Here is a 17,795-nt window from a genome sequence, read left to right on the forward strand (position 1 = left end):
AGGTGAGAGTATTGACGAGGACAAGGCTGGAGATCACTCTGTCATGCTGATTGGGTTAGAATAACAGACTGGAAGCTTTAAAAGGAGGGTGGTGCTTGAAATCATTGTTCTTCCTCTGTTAACCATGGTTACCTGCAAGGAAACACGTGCCGTCATCATTGCTTTGCACAAAAAGGGCTTCACAGGCAAGGATATTGCTACTAGTAAGATTGCACCTAAATCAACCATTTATCGGATCATCAAGAACTTCAAGGAGAGAGGTTCAATTGTTGTGAAGAAGGCTTCAGGGCGCCCAAGAAGGTCCAGCAAGCGCCAGGACCGTCTCCTAAAGTTGATTCAGCTGCGGGATCGGCGCACCACCAGTGCAGAGCTTGCTCAGGAATGGCAGCAGGCAGATGTGAGTGCATCTGCACGCACAGTGAGGCGAAGACTTTTGGAGGATGGCCTGGTGTCAAGAAGGGCAGTGAGGAAGCCACTTCTCTCCAGGAAAAACATCAGGGACAGACTGATATTCTTTGTGGCATCCGGAAAAAAGCTTGTCCGGAGAAGACAAGGTGAGCGCTACCATCAGTCCTGTGTCATGCCAACAGTAAAGCATCCTGAGACCATTCATGTGTGGGCTCACTCACAATTTTGCCTAAGAACACAGCCATGAATAAAGAATGGTACCAACACATCCTCCGAGAGAAACTTCTCCCAACCATCCAAGAACAGTTTGGTGACGAACAATGCCTTTTCCAGCATGATGGAGCACCTTGCCATAAGGCAAAAGTGATAACTAAGTGGCTTGGGGAAAAAAAAAACATCTACATTTTGGGTCGATGGCCAGGAAACTCCCCAGACCTTAATCCCATTGAGAACTTGTGGTCAATCCTCAAGAGGCGGGTGGACAAACAAAAACCCACAAATTCTGACAATCTCCAAGCATTGATTATGCAAGAATGGGCTGCCATCAGTCAGGATGTGGCCCAGAAGTTAATTGACAGCATGCCAGGGCAGATTGCAGAGGTCTTGAAAAAGAAGGGTCAACACTGCAAATATTTACTCTTTACATAAACTTAATGTAATTGTCAATAAAAGCCTTTGACACTTATGGAATGCTTGTAATTATACTTCAGTATACCATAGTAACATCTGACAAAAATATCTAAAAACACTGAAGCAGCAAACTTTGTGAAGACCAATACTTGTGTTATTCTCAAAACTTCTGACCACGACTGTACAGTGAAATGCCTTTCTTGCAAGCTCTATACCCAACAATGCAATAATCAATAACAATGTAATACTAGAAAAAGCACATAAGAAATAAGAAGAAATATGATTTCACAATATGTAAGTAAGCATACTATATACAGAGTAGCAGCAGCTTGTATGTGAGTGGGTGTGTGTGTGTGTGTAGAGCAGTGGCGATCAGTTCCTTTTAAGATAAGGGAGGACAATATATATTTTTTTTTCTATAGCAGCATTTTGGATGACACCTGTCCCGCAGGTGTGATGTTCGGATGTACCGATCCTGTGCAGGTGTTGTTACACGTGGTCTGCCATTGCGAGGATGATCAGCTGTCTGTCCTGTCTCCCTGTAGCGCTGTCATAGGCGTCTCACAGTACGGACATTGCAATTTATTGCCCTGGCCACATCTGCAGTCCTCATGCCGGCCTGCAGCATGCCTAAGGCACGTTCACGCAGATGAGCAGGGACCCTGGGCATCTTTCTTTTGGTGTTTTTCAGAGTCAGTAGAAAGGCCTCTTTAGTGTCCTAAGTTTTCATAACTGTGACCTTAATTGCCTACCGTCTGTAAGCTGTTAGTGTCTTAACGACCGTTCCATAGATGCATGTTCATTAATTGTTTATGGTTCATTGAACAAGCATGGGAAACAGTGTTTAGACCCTTTACAATGAAGATCTGTAAAGTTATTTGGATTTTTACTAATTATCTTTGAAAGACAGGGTCCTGAGTTTGCTGAGTTTACATGTCCTGAATGCCAGGGAGCTCGGCCCCAGTGATGTACTGGGCTTTCCGCACCACCCTCTGTAGCGCCATGTGATCGATGGTGGTGCTATTGCCATACCAGGCAGTGATGCAGCCAGTCAATATGCTCTCAATGGTACAGCTGTAGAACGTTTTGATGATTTGAGGGCCCATGCCAAACTTTTTCAAGTAGTAGTGACCTGTGAATGAACTTGTGAATGATAACATCTAACAGTATGCATGAACCAGAGATGATAGCTACAGGAGGGCCACTTCAGTGATTTTACTGTGTCTGTTTCTCTCCCCAACACCCTTGTGCGTCTGAAATATTAAATGTCTTGCCATATTCAAAATTGATCGTTTTAAAGTGCTTTTCATTTACTGTTTTGACAGACCATTATTTATCTCCATCAAGTGACTCTTACTATTCTTCCATATTTCCTCCATCACCCCCTATTCTATATTTGTTCTATATCTCTCTCTCTCTGTCAAGTGCTAATGTCTGCTCACACTTCTATTGTTGTCCCTCTGTCCCCTAGGGCTGCTATGAGAAGGTGGAGGAGTGGCTCGATGACAATAAGCATCTCATGGGAACCATTGGCATGTGCATCTTGGTAGTGCAGGTAAGCAGCAATCTCTCTATGGAGCGTGTGTGTGTGTGTGTGTGTGTGTGAGTGCGTGCATGCACCTGTGTGCTTGTGTGTTTGTAACTCCACAGCCACACACTCCCTCTCCCTCTCCATGTGAGAGACATGACAGTAATAAATCAAATCAAATTGTATTGGTCACATGCGCCGAATACAACAGGTGCAGACATTACAGTGAAATGCTTACTTACAGCCCTTAACCAACAGTGCATTTATTTTTAACAAAAAAAGTTAAAATAAAACAACAACAAAAAAAGTGTTGAGAGAAAAAAGAGCAGAAGTAAAATAAAGTGACAGTAGGGAGGCTATATATACAGGGGGGTACCGTTGCAGAGTCAATGTGCGGGGGCACCGGCTAGTTGAGGTAGTTGAGGTAATATGTACATGTGGGTAGAGTTAAAGTGACTATGCATAAATAATTAACAGAGTAGCAGCAGCGTAAAAAGGATGGGGTGGGGGGGCAGTGCAAATAGTCCGGGTAGCCATGATTAGCTGTTCAGGAGTCTTATGGCTTGGGGGTAGAAGCTGTTGAGAAGTCTTTTGGACCTAATAAGGTCCATGCTCAGTGGGCGTAGTAGCACCTACACATTCTGCCATACTGAAATATTGAAGATGGTGTCTGGTGCTCCCTGGTCCTGTCTGAGGAAATCAAAGCACCCTGGCTCTGTGCCCAACGCTGGAGCTGGAGCCAGACACCAGGAAGTGATATGAGACCTGATAAAGAGCTCTCAGCCTGCTGCATCACTATGTTCCTCCTGTCTGTCCTTTCTGTCTGACTCTCTGTCTACCCTAAAGTACCTGTCTGACTATCTTTTCTTGTGGTCTGTCTCTCTGACTACCCTAACGTACCTGTCTGCCTCGCCTACCTGTCTAACTCCAGCTGCCTCTCTGCTCTGTGTCAGAGGCAGGAGAGCCCAATCTCGTTAACGTATAGAAGTAGAATCGTCACCATGATTTTAGACTGTACCACAGGGCTGGTCTGCACACACACATGATCAAATCCCAAACACACCTGATTGTTGCATAGGGTGTTTGAGAGGGAGGGAGAGAGAGAATGAGAGAATGAAGGACAATATACATCATTTACTTTTCCTTTGACCTGACCCCACCACCTAACATTCCCCAGCCCATTACTGAGATTGTAGTAGAAATTAGACTCATTAAAGTGCAGTCTGCAGAGAGATGGTTAATACTGTACATTATTTTTATTTATTTAACTAGGCAAGTCAGTTAAGAACGCATGCCTTAGACCGCTGCACCACTCGCGAGACCCTGTGTGGACCAGCGGTTAGTCTCGGCACACGTGTATGCCAGTGCGGGCGTGGGTTTGAATCCAGCCCACTGTCCTTTGACTCAAACTCCTCCCATCTTTTCTGTCTTCACACTACTGTCCTATCTGTTCAATAACAAAATATGGAACCTAGAACCATAGATAGACTTTGCTTCAAACCTCTACTTTGCTCTGTAGAGTAAGCTGGAGCAAGCTGGGGAGAGTCTGCATGAGTTAATCCAAAGCCTCTGCCCTACAGGTGCATCCCTAATGCAAACATACTGTACAGGGTGTGTGTCTGTGTGTGACCGGGTAGGGGTTGGAGTTTGATCTGTAATGTGTGCTTGGCATTGCTCAAGAGCCTGGTATAATAACTGTGATCACAGTCTGTGTTAGTTTTTTTCACCACACTGTGTTAGATATTAGGTGAGACTGGCAGGAGTTTAAGAAGGTATCCCTAAGCATATGGACCCAAGTTTGTCTGGAACGAAAGGGAAAGTCAGCAGCAGCTTTACAGAGGCTAATGCTAATCACAGTAATAAAATGCTTCCTACGGTAGCTAGCTAGCTAACTTCCGGCTACACTTACTGTCTGCATCTGTAACTGATCTGGGTTCAAATACTACTTGAAATAATTTCTAATAATTTACCTGGGCTTGAATGAGCTTGCCTGGCACAATGGAACCAATAGAATAGTCTAAAAACCGCAAACCCCGCCCATATGGCACTCTGGGCAGGCTGACGTTGTTTTTTAAAGATTTTAAATAGTATTTGAACCCAGTTATGTTCTGTAATAAAGACTTCTACTCACTCCAGTCCTGACTGCTTCAGATAATGGCTTTAGGATCAGCCTCCCAACTTTGATGTGAAAGTAGTCCTATGTATCACAGGCTATTTCTTAATGGAAACTTCAAAGAATATACTATTTTTTTTGTGCATCATAATTTACCTCATTGACATAATGTGCTCATTTAGTTCACGGTATTTCATCAGTGAGATACAGAAGCAGCTCGTTGTATTTGATGTTTGAAGACGGCCTAAAAGAGAGAGAGGAGATAGCCAATCTCTCTCCCTGGTTTGGAAATAGGAAAATGTGGGTTGTTTTCAAACTCTGCTGGAGGATTTTTCTTCAGTGTCATAAACTCCACACAAGCCCAGAAGCACTCACAGTGAATGTATTTCACCTAGTGTAACAGAGTACACAACACAAGAGTTTGGACACATCGCTCAGAGCTGGCTGCACTGTACCATTGACTGTGTCCTCTGACTTTGAAACAATAATTATTTTTTAAAAAATGTATAGACTTGAAAGACAAAATTCACTGTTCTCCCTCTCCTTCTCTGCAGCTCCTGGGAATGGCGTTCTCCATGACTCTGTTCCACCAAATCCACAGAACGGGGAAGAAGTATGACGCTTAGCATTGGACAGACAGCACACAGGGAAAGGAGCCCCATGTACTGCCTGATGGGATAGACTCTGGATTACCCCCCCCCCCCCATACGTCCTATATCGCAAAGCCTCCCCCTCCCCACTCTTTCCAGAAACCCTGTACAGACTGCAGCTGTGTCACCCTTCTCCTCTTCTCTGTCCACGCCACCATTCATTTGCCAAAGAGAAATGGGACTGGAAGATAAAAGGACAAATACACTTTTGGCAAGGAACCCTTATGTAGTCTCTCTCCTGTTTAGAAATACATTTAAATGTTTTGGGCGCTTGGACTAACAGTTTTGCGGGAAGCTTTACTAATGCTCACATCCCCCCTGCAAGGCGAAGAAATCGGTTTTCATGGATTTTGTCGTGTTCATGTTAACTTCCTCTTTCCCTTGTAAATGATGAAAGGCTCCGACATAGTATGCTAGTTTTCTACTCTGCGGAACCCTTTTCCAATACAGTATGATTCTTCTTCTGCTAAATGTGTCCTTTATGCTCCTATGGAATGGAGTGTTTGATATGCTAAGTCAAGGCTCTCCAAGCCTGTTCCTGGAGAGCTACCATCCTGTAGGTTGTCACTCCAACCTTAATCTAGTGCACCTGATTCTAATAATTAGCTGGTTGATAAGTTGAATCAGCTTAGTTACAACTGGGGTTGGAATGAAAACCTACAGTAGGGTAACTCTCCAGAAACAGGGTTGGAGAGCCCTGTGCTAAGTGTTATCTGTTGTCAGAGGTGTGGAATGGATGAGATGCACAGAAGGCTGCTGAGGGGAGGACGGCTCATAATAATGGATGGAATGGAGTGAATGGAATGGTATCAAACGAATGGAAACTATGTGTTTGATGTGTTTGATGCCATGCTATTTAATCCGTTCCAGGCATTACTATGAGCCTATCCTCCCCAATTACGGTGCCACCGGCCGCCTGTGATGAGATGTGATGAGTTTCTGTGGATCAGGGATGGGCAACTCCAGTCCTCGGAGGCGTGATTGGTGTCACACTTTTCTCCCAGCCCTATAGCTAACACAACTGATTAGATTAATTGCATTAATCTAAACTGAAGACTATGGGCGCGTTCCTCTGCCCAGGCATTGCTGACGCATGCCAGATCTTACAACGCCTGGATAGGTATTTTACGTATCAGCTAACCACATTATATGGTATAGCAATCTGTCAGTCGATGACACAGTCAATGACGTGGCACGCAACCATTGGTTGATGCGCATAACGTCTGAGCAGGTAGAACACAACCCATGATTAGTTGCTTATTGGAGTCAGGTGTGTTAGCAGTGGCTGGGGAAAACGTGTGCCACCAACCAAGCCCCCGGGGACTGGAGTTGCCCATCCTTGCTGTGGATGGTCAGGGGTTGGGATGGGTCATAGGTCAAGGTTATAATGCCATGAGCCCTGAGCCCTGAGTGGGCGGTGCTCTGGATTCAGAGGGTTTTTCCTGTGATGGGAAGAATTACACTTCTTGGAATCAAGTTAGAGTACAGGGCTCTCCAACCTTGTTTCTGGACAGTTACCCTCCTGTAGGTTTTCACTTCAACCCCAGTTGTAACTAATCTGATTCAGTTTATCAACCAGCTAAATATTAGAATTATGTGCGCTAGATTAAGGTTGGAGTGAAAACCTACAGGATGGTAGCACTCCAGGAACAGGGTTGGAGAGCCCTGGAATAAAGTCATTTGAACCGAATCACCTCCTAGACTACCATCTCTCCACACAACACATAAAGAAACATACCAATATTTGTACTTTCTTCAACTCCCACCCACCCTTCCTCATAGTCTATAACTACTAGTACTTCCATTCTCACATAAAAATAAATAGAGTGGTACAAAATGAATGTGTTTAATACGGGCCCGTGAGGACTGGCATGTAGTGAGATTCGGGGCTCTATTCAATCTGTATCACTGAAGCGTTACAGATTGCGCAATATAAATATAAAAGTTATTTTCCGATTGAGACAACATATGCAGCATTTACCGTAAATGCAGTCTCCGCTAATGCGGGAACATTGCCTTGAATTTCAATCACGCTGTAATGCTGAACTTCAGCGATACAGATTGAATAGAGCCCTCGGTGCAGCTCTATCTCTCTCTCTCTCTCTGAAGGCTGAGACTAGTGAGTGCAGTGTTAGATCAGACAGATGGAGCTGTTACTGTGGTGGAGGCAGCATGAGTCAAGAGGATGGCTGTCTCCAGACGTCTACTACACCATTGATCGTCTGAACGGAGAAGTAGGAGGAAGAGTTTCTCTGCAGTGGTTCTCCTCTGGCATGCCTGAACTCTTTTTAGTTTCCCTTCGCTCTCTCTCTTACTTTCTACATGTCAGAACGGCAGGAGGGTGAGACAAGCTCTTCACAGTACACATTTCCACTTACATTCCAGCTAGACTAAGTGATGATGTATCTACACCTGTAGTCTGGATACTGCTGCTGTAGTTTTCAAAGCGCCTCCCATGCGTCAGTCAGTCACAGAGTGGGTGGAAGGGAGGGAGTCTGATCAAAAGGTGAGGCTGTGGTTTGGAAATGGCAACGCGCCCTGTAAGACAAGTAGTTTTACTAGCGCTACAATGTAGGCCTATGTGCGGTTCAACAGCAGGAGTCCTGTTTAATACAAGAACAAGGGTAGGGTTTCAGGGTACGTGGATAACTACACTTTAAACTGCTTTGGAGGGCTTTACCAACAGGGTCATGTTCATTAGGCACTAAATGGAACAAAACGGACTGAAACAGTTTAGGACTACCTGGACTTACCCAATAAGAAACTGTAATTTTTGTTGCAAAACATTTTCTGTTGCATGCCCTAATGAACATGGCCCCGTTTTCCTTTAACATGTCATCATGCCAACCGTCTGCTTGTAGTAATCAATGAATTGACTCATTGTTAACATGAAGGAGAAGAAGTTGGCTGAACTGACTGGATGTTTACTGTACTTTTTGATTAGAAGTTAGATAATCGGGACCAGAAGTGTCTCAGTTTTAAAATCTCATCCTACAATTGCAGGAGGGTTAGAGGCTAGCATTCTGCTTGGAATAAGAAGTGTAAGAACTGTGCATTGCTGCTACATGCGTATGTCGTGTGAAGGTAGAAGATGAGGTATGAGGTAAAGGAAATGTTACCAAACACAGCTAGCTCAGAGACACTGTAGCCTAGCTTTCACACTCTCTGTCTGCATTAAGGATAATCTTCAGGATCATCTAAGGTCATTCATTAAGGCTGATTGGGATATCTTAATTTGAATACATTGGGATGTACAATACTCTACATAGTGGTAGATTGCAGCAGATCTGGGTTTGTGCATTGCTGCGTCACAGGCTGAGATAGTTGTTGTTGACATTTCTGTCTCTGATTCACCGGATGACCCATCATACTCCATGTTTTACATCCACGGGGAAAACATGACAGCTGCTGACGTAAAGCACAGGCATGAGCGCTTCACATCCTCTCTGCCTGGATGCTTCCACAAACATTTGGCACAATTTATCGCTCCAGCAAATGCTGCGAGGTACATGCCAGGGTTGACATTTGTAGAGATGTGACAGTTGTTATCGGTCATGTAAGAACAGGTTTGCTGTAGACCTATGTGTATCCACTGTACCTACATCCTTGTACCCTCTCCCTTGTGTAAGATTGGGTGGTGGTGAGGGGAGCTTTATTTGCCACTATGCTTGCTCCCAGAAGTAATACTGCATCTGATAATCCTAGAATCCTAGACTAAAGTGCACATTAATCTCAACTGATCAGATCTGTGATCATTATAGTATTGTGAAAGTCGGACATTGCCACATTGTGTGAAGTGATTTGGGGTGGAATGGTTTGATGTTGAATTAAATGCAGAATAGCCACTTCAGCATGAAGAAAGATATACACTACCAGTCAAAAGTTTGGACACACCTACTCATTCAATGTTTTTTCTTTATTTTGACAATTTGTTACATTGTAGAATAAAAGTGAAGACATCAAAACTATGAAATAACACATATGGAATAATGTAGTAACCAAAAAAGTGTTAAACGAATCAACAAATATTTTATCTTTGAGATTCTTCAAATACATTTACATTTTAGTCATTTAGCAGACGCTCTTATCCACTTATCCAGCGACTTACAGTTAGTGAGTGCATGCATTTTTCATACTATAGCCACCCTTTGCCTTGATGACAGCTTTGCACACTCTTGGCATTCTCTCAACCAGCTTCATGAGGTAGTCACCTGGAATGCATTTCAATTAACAGGTGTGCCTTGTTAAAAGTTAATTTGTGGTCTTTCTTTCCTTCTTAATGAGTTTGAGCCAATCAGTTGTGTTGTGACAAGGTAGGGGGGGTATACAGAAGATAGCCCTATTTGGTAAAAGACCAAGTCCATATTATGGCAAGAACAGCTCAAATAAGCAAAGAGAAACGACAGTCCATCATTACTTTAAAAGATGAAGGTCAATCAATCCGGAACATTTCAAGAACTTTGAAAGTTTCTTCAAGTGCAGTCGCAAAAACCATCAAGCGCTATGATGAAACTGGCTCTCATGAGGACCGCCACAGGAAAGGAAGACCCAGAGTTAACTCTGCTGCAGAGGATAAGTTCATTCCAGTTACCAGCCTCAGAAATTGCAGCCCACAAATAAATGCTTCACAGAGTTCAAGTAACAGACACATCTCAACATCAACTGTTCAGAGGGGACTGTGTGAATCAGGCCTTCATGGTCGAATTGCTGCAAAGAAACCACTACTAAAGGACACCAATAAGAAGAAGAGACATGCTTGCGCCAAGAAACACAAGCAATGGACATTGGTTCCAACAGCCGTGTCTATGTGAGACGCGGTGTGGGTGAACGGATGATCTCTGCATGTGTAGTTTCCACCATAAAGCATGGAGGAGGAAGTGTTATGGTGTGGGGGTGCTTTGCTAAGTGACACTGTGATTTATTTAGAATTCAAGGCACACTTAACCAGCATGGCTACCACAGCATTCTGCAGCGATACGCCCTCCCATCTGGTTTGGGCTTAGTGGGACTATCATTTGTTTTTCAACAGGACAATGACCCAACACACCTCCAGGCTGTGTAAGGGCTAGAAGAAGGAGAGTGATGGAATGCTGCATCAGATGACCTGGCCTCCACAATCCCCCGACCTCAACCCAATTGAGATGGTTTGGGATGAGTCGGACAGCAGAGTGAAGGAAAAGCAGCCAACAAGTGCTCAGCATATGTGGAAACCCCTTCAAGACTGTTTGAAAAGCATTCCAGGTGAAGCTGGTTGAGAGAATGCCAAGAGTGTGCAAAGCTGTCATCGAGGCAAAGGGTGGCTATTTGAAGAATCTCAAATATAAAATATATTTTGATTTGTTTAACAGTTTTTGGGTTACTACATGATTATATATGTGGTTTTTTTAAATAGTTTTGATGTCATCACTATTATTCTACAATGTAAAAAAATATTTTAAAAAATAAAGAAAAACCCTTGATTGAGTAGGTGTGTCCAAACTTTTGACTGGTACTGTATATTATAAAATCCTGAAGACAAACCAGCTTCACACAGTTCATATGTCAGACTTTTCTGTTGTCATTCATGTAACTGTCACTGCCCTCTCTGAAATGTCGGTTTTCAACCATTTACATTTTTCTGTTCTCGCATTCTCCCATTGTCAATTGTTTTTTCAGTGTTTTATCAAACAAAGTTGTTGTTCATGTTCATAGAGGAGAAGAAGGCCTATCACTTTAACACAAGTGTTTTATGATGGTATTTTTTTTGTACATTGGCTGTTTTTGTCTCGTTTTATATGATCTGCTCTTTTACTATGTTCGACATGGCTTTGTTTTGTGTCTGAAGCTCACTGTCAGTCATCCGGAGAACATTAGTATAGATGGATAGTTAGACGGGTGAATTGAAGATAACAAGGAATAACGTTACGTTCCTGTTCAAGGTGCAACTAAACCACCTTCCTGTCTTAACTTCGCCTCAGCCATTTATTGAAGTCCCATTTTGAGGGAGGAACAGGCAGTCAGAGTAGGAGAAAAATACGTACGGCATGCTTGCTGTTTTGTTTCTCTATACATAGAGCTAGATCCAATCCGCATCGTAGAAGTATCGCGGAAAATCCGAGCTATAGCTCGATTTAAATGTAAAGTCAATATTCCCGCATTCGCGGAGACTGCATTCACGGTAAACGCTGCATATGTCGGCACAATCAGAAATTACCTTTACATTTGAATCCAGCCCCTTGTGTACGTTAGGATGTGCTATTCTATTATCTGCGGTATGTCTTTTTAACCATGCCTGTACCGTTTTTGTAAATGCCTGCCCAACTCTGCCATATAGAGTGTGTTAAATCTCAGACGACACTGATTGAGCAACATAATTCCTCTTACTGCATAACTCTTACGCTAGTCCTGGGAGTAAATATTCTAATTTCACAACTGATAAACTGTTCTTGTTGCACCTCTGCAATAGGAAGGAACCCATAAACCTAATGCCCACTGGCATCTTCTGATATTGAATGAAATTCTAATGACAGCGGATGTTACCAACTAACACCCACGCTCTCTCTGACTGTATATTTTTGGAAGTCATTTTCTCAGCTGTATGGGCGTTAACTAATTTCCTACCCATTAATTAATGTTATTCATCTTTAATTTGTTTGATAGATTGTTTGACTTTGTACTTTTTAATTCAGGAGCATTGTAAATTAAATGTAAATGTGTTTTTTGGGGTTAGTACTATATTGATATTTTAATTTACAGTATTGCAGCTTGTAGGGAGAAATAGGATACATTATATTCATGGGTTTGGAATGAGCATTAAGTATTTATTTCCTCTCTTCACATGGAAACACTGCCACAGAGTAGAGACGGAAAGGGAATAATGGTTATTGGGGTTTTGTCTGCTATGGAAGCAGCTCATTTCTACCACCTTTGACATATTTTTATAATCTCATCCCTAATCCCCCACCACTAAAGCTGACTATCTGAGCTGTTCTGAAATGTAAGCTCTTGAATGGTGTGTTTGATGTAGTGTCATGGCAAACCGCAGTATTATCTGCTACCTGTCAGCCTTGTCCTGTGGATTTTTTTGCTACATGTAAAATAATTCTGAATATCTATATTAGGTGGTGCACTACATTTCACTCTTTAAATCCTCATATTTTTTAAATAAAGGAAAGTGTGTCGCAAAATCCCACTATAATCTGTACACTCATTTGCCTTTCATGTTTGAAGACTGACGTTGTATTGTTCCTTTTTTCTTGGCACTGTTAACTATACAGTATTTAAAGTAGGGTTTGAATCTGAATAATTTATACTATTTTGGTATACTGAAGGAGTGAACCAGTGAGTGAGCTGTCAGAGGTTAGGCTACATCAAAGAAAAAAGTGAACAGCATCTTCCCTTAAAATATGTGCTCTTTTAAAGATAACGAAACCGAAGGGGTAGCTACTGCAGACAGTGTGATGAACTAATCATAATAGAAACTCAAATGACAGGTGTCAAGTTTTAAGTTGTATTAGTCATATGTACAGGATAGGCATGGTATACATCGTCCAACGAAATGCTTACTTGCAGGTTCCTTCTCGACAATGTAAGAACAATAAGAAATAATACAAGATAAGAATACGAACATAAAGTAAATTACAGTAGAATAGAATACATTTTTTAGCATAAGTATAATATAGGAAGGCACAATTTATAGTTCAATATTTACACGTGTTTTGGGGAAGGAGGGAATGGGGGGGAAAGTGTATAAATTGAGCAGTATAATAAGAGTCTGAGCCATACATATATACATATATCTCTATATACTGTATCTCACTATATCTATGATTTTCTTTGAGTTGGTTTCTACAGATGATGAGTGTCCTATAACATAGGCCATTTTATCGAGTATTTTTACTGTTTGATGTGCGCACAAGAGTATTTTTCTACTGAGCTTTACCCCGAGTTAGGGCTAGATTCAATCCGTAGCATTGAAGATTCACGCTACAGCGCAATTACAATTTAAAGGCAATATTCCCACGTTTGCAGAGACCAAATTCACTGTAAACGCAGCATATGTCGGCACAATAGGAAATTACCTTAACATTTCAACTGCGGTAGAGCACGGATCTTTAGCGCTACGGATTGAATCTAGGCCTTAGCCTTTCTGTTCTCCTTCTCTCCTTCCTCTGTTGTACTGAGTGGAGTTTACTGTGCCATTCCATTCTGGCTTTCTTTAACCTCGCTGTTCCTTCTATGCAAAAAAATAACTATTTTAGCCTTTGTACAGACCATTTTGTATTAGTAATATGAACTGAAATAAAGTGATTAGTGGTGAATGGGGATTTTCTGTTTGATTTTCCAACATACTGTACTTGATTTCTTAACCAGAAAAAAAGGATAAAAAAACATATATACAGTGGGGAGAACAAGTATTTGATACACTGCCGATTGCAGGTTTTCCTACTTACAAAGCATGTAGAGGTCTGTAATTTTTATCATAGGTACACTTCAACTGTGAGATACAGAATCTAAAACAAAAATCCAGAAAATCACATTGTATGATTTTTAAGTAATTAATTTGCATTTTATTGCATGACATAAGTATTTGATACATCAGAAAAGCAGAACTTAATATTTGGTACAGAAACCTTTGTTTGCAATTACAGAGATCATACGTTTCCTGTAGGTCTTGACCAGGTTTGCACACACTGCAGCAGGGATTTTGGCCCACTCCTCCATACAGACCTTCTCCAGATCCTTCAGGTTTCGGGGCTGTCGCTGGGCAATACGGACTTTCAGCTCCCTCCAAAGATTTTCTATTGGGTTCAGGTCTGGAGACTGGCTGGGCCACTCCAGGAACTTGAGATGCTTCTTACGGAGCCACTCCTTAGTTGCCCTGGCTGTGTGTTACGGGTCGTTGTCATGCTGGAAGACCCAGCCACGACCCATGCTCTTACTGAGGGAAGGAGGTTGTTGGCCAAGATCTTGCGATACATGGCCCCATCCATCCTCCCCTCAATACGGTGCAGTTGTCCTGTCCCCTTTGCAGAAAAGCATCCCCAAAGAATGATGTTTCCACCTCCATGCTTCACAGATGGGATGGTGTTTTTGGGGTTATACTCATCCTTCTTCTTCCTCCAAACACGGCGAGTGGAGTTTAGACCAAAAAGCTCTATTTTTGTCTCATCAGACCCCATGACCTTCTCCTATTCCTCCTCTGGATCATCCAGATGGTCATTGGCAAACTTCAGACGGGCCTGGACATGCGCTGGCTTGAGCAGGGGGACCTTGCGTGTGCTGCAGGATTTTAATCCATGACGGCGTAGTGTGTTACTAATGGTTTTCTTTGAGACTGTGGTCCCAGCTCTCTTCAGGTCATTGACCAGGTCCTGCTGTGTAGTTCTGGGCTGATCCCTCACCTTCCTCATGATCATTGATGCCCCACGAGGTGACATCTTGCATGGAGCCCCAGACTGAGGATGATTGACCGTCATCTTGAACTTCTTCCATTTTCTAATAATTGCGCCAACAGTTGTTGCCTTCTCACCAAGCTGCTTGCCTATTGTCCTGTAGCCCATCCCAGCCTTGTGCAGGTTTACAATTATATCCCTGATGTCCTTACACAGCTCTCTGGTCTTGGCCATTGTGGAGAGGTTGGAGTCTGTTTGATTGAGTGTGTGGACAGGTGTCTTTTATACAGGTAACGAGTTCAAACAGGTGCAGTTAATACAGGTAATGAGTGGAGAACAGGAGGGCTTCTTAAAGAAAAACTAACAGGTCTGTGAGAGCCGGAATTCTTACTGGTAGGTGATCAAATACTTATGTCATGCAATAAAATGCAAATTAATTTCTTAAAAATCATACAATGTGATCTTCTAGATTTTTGTTTTAGATTCCGTCTCTCACAGTTGAAGTGTACCTATGATAAAAATTACAGACCTCTACATGCTTTGTAAGTAGGAAAACCTGAAAAATCGGCAGTGTATCAAATACTTGTTCTCCCCACTGTATATATATACAGTGAGGGAAAAAAGTATTTTATCCCCTGCTGATTTTGTACATTTGCCCACTGACAAAGAAATTATCAGTCTATAATTTTTATGGTAGGTTTATTTGAACAGTGAGAGACAGAATAACAACCAAAAAATCCAGAAAAACACATGTCAAAAATGTTATAAATTGATTTGCATTTTAATGAGGGAAATAAGTATTTGACCCCCTCTCAATCAGAAAGATTTCTGGCTCCTCTTAAAGGGAGTGCTCCTAATCTCAGTTTGTTACCTGTATAAAAGACACCTGTCCACAGAAGCAATCAATCAATCAGATTCCAAACTCTCCACCATGGCCAAGACCAAAGAGCTCTCCAAGGATGTCAGGGACAAGATTGTTGACCTACACAAGGCTGGAATGGGCTACAAGACCATCGCCAAGCAGCTTGGTGAGAAGGTGACAACAGTTGATGCGATTATTCGCAAATGGAAGAAACACAAAATAACTTTCAATCTCCCTCGGCCTGGGGCTCCATGCAAGATCTCACCTCGTGGAGTTGCAATGATCATGAGAACGGTGAGGAATCAGCCCAGAACTACACGGGAGGATCTTGTCAATGATCTCAAGGCAGCTGGGACCATAGTCACAATTGGTAACACACTACGCCGTGAATGACTGAAATCCTGCAGCGCACGTAAAGGTACCCCAGCTCAAGAAAGCACATATACAGGGCCATCTGAAGTTTGCAAATGAACATCTGATTGATTCAGAGGAGAACTGGGTGAAAGTGTTGTGGTCAGATGAGACCAAAATCGAGCTCTTTGGCATCAACTCAACTCGCCATGTTTGGAGGAGGAGGAATGCTGCCTATGACCCCAAGAACACCATCCCCACCGTCAAACATGGAGGTGGAAACATTATGCTTTGGGGGTGTTTTTCTGCTAAGGGGACAGGACAACCACCGCATCAAAGGGACGATGGATGGGGCCATGTACCGTCAAATCTTGGGTGAGAACCTCCTTCCCTCAGCCAGGGCATTGAAAATGGGTCGTGGATGGGTATTCCAGCATGACAATGACCCAAAACACATGGCCAAGGCAACAAAGGAGTGGCTCAAGAAGAAGCACATTAAGGTCCCGGAGTGGCCTAGCCAGTCTCCAGACCTTAATCCCATAGAAAATCTGTGGAGGGAGCTGAAGGTTCGAGTTGCCAAACGTCAGCCTCGAAACCTTAATGACTTGGAGAAGATCTGCAAAGAGGAGTGGAACAAAATCCCTCCTGAGATGTGTGCAAACCTGGTGGCCAACTACAAGAAACGTCTGACCTCTGTGATTGCCAACAAGGGTTTTGCCACCAAGTACTAAGTAATGTTTTGCAGAGGGTCAAATAGTTATTTCCCTCATTAAAATGCAAATCAATTTATAACATTTTTGACACGCATTTTTCTGGATTTTTTTGTTGTTATTCTGTCTCTCACTGTTCAAATAAACCTACCATTAAAATTATAGACTGATCATTTCTTTGTCAGTGGGCAAACGTACAAAATCAGCAGGTGATCAAATATTTTTTTCCCTCACTGTATGTATACTGTGGCTATGAAAGTGATACTAAGTGTATGCTGTGTAGTAAGCTGTTAGTAGCCCATGTGCCTCACCCTAATAATTTGGTTCCTTTCCCCCTCATAACTTAGCCTACTGTTCTGACTTGGTGGTGCACATGTAGCCTATAGCCTGTTTTAGAGAAATGTAATAATCGAATATTGTAAGAGCTTTCATTGTCTGCTTATATGCCCCCTTTCTTTATCCTACGGTTCTGACTTGGTGTACAGGGAGAATACTGTAAGAACGGCCCATGTTCTGAATTCTGTCGCAGTACATTTCAAAAGTGCTGAACAAATAGTTATATTGACTCCATCCTAGCTCGCTCATTAATGTATTAATCGAAAACACGGATTGCCTCTTACCCGCTGGTCGTCCCCTTATGCTATAGTTTGTACATCTCAATTGTCAGTAGAAACCACATTTGTTTAAGCAAGTCAGCCATATCAGCTATGTTTTTTTTTAAAGGCAGTAAATGGAGGCTGAATTTACTGAATCGCTGCCAGACAAGGCTCCGCTGATAGCCAGGTGTAGCGGTGGTAAAGATTCACTCCATGGTGCTGAAAAGAAAGCTCTGCTGTTGGGACAGCTTTATGTAGGCCCTAACAGTTTGTGGACACCGTTTGTAACCGTTATAGTGCAATTAATGTATTGTTTAGTGGTGTGTTGTGTAGTGGCTTTGCTGGCATGCATAAAAACAAATTGGGGGGAGTTTGCCCCAGCAAGATTTACATGCTAAAATCGCCACTGATCATACATACAGTGAGGGAAAAAAGTATTTAAAATGCAAATCAAATTATACTATTTTTGACATGCGTTTTTCTGGATTTATTTGTTGTTATTCTGTCTCTCACTGTTCAAATAAACCTACCAATAAAATTATAGACTGATCATGTCTTTGTCAGTGGGCAACC

General features: G+C 42.4%; 1 protein-coding gene across 2 annotated transcripts in view; it reads left to right on the plus strand.

The window, feature by feature from the left end:
- The window catches only part of LOC311137064 (tetraspanin-9-like), a gene marked incomplete at its 5' end in the record, with an annotated part of 327,548 nt that extends 321,752 nt beyond the window's left edge, over window positions 1-5,796 (plus strand). Inside the window, 2 exons of one of the 2 annotated variants that reach the window (XM_084171388.1) lie at window positions 2,510-2,593; window positions 5,234-5,796. In XM_084171388.1, the coding sequence (XP_084027514.1) occupies window positions 2,510-2,593; window positions 5,234-5,305 (156 nt within the window). In that variant the 3' untranslated portion in view covers window positions 5,306-5,796. The remainder of the gene's footprint in view (window positions 1-2,509; window positions 2,594-5,233) is intronic. The other variant, XM_084171387.1, reaches the window with a different exon arrangement.
- Between the last annotated feature and the right edge of the window lie 11,999 nt (window positions 5,797-17,795).

The sequence above is a fragment of the Coregonus lavaretus genome (assembly GCF_964263955.1).
Source record: "Coregonus lavaretus genome assembly, chromosome: 11".
NCBI classification, from domain to species: Eukaryota; Metazoa; Chordata; class Actinopteri; order Salmoniformes; family Salmonidae; genus Coregonus; species Coregonus lavaretus.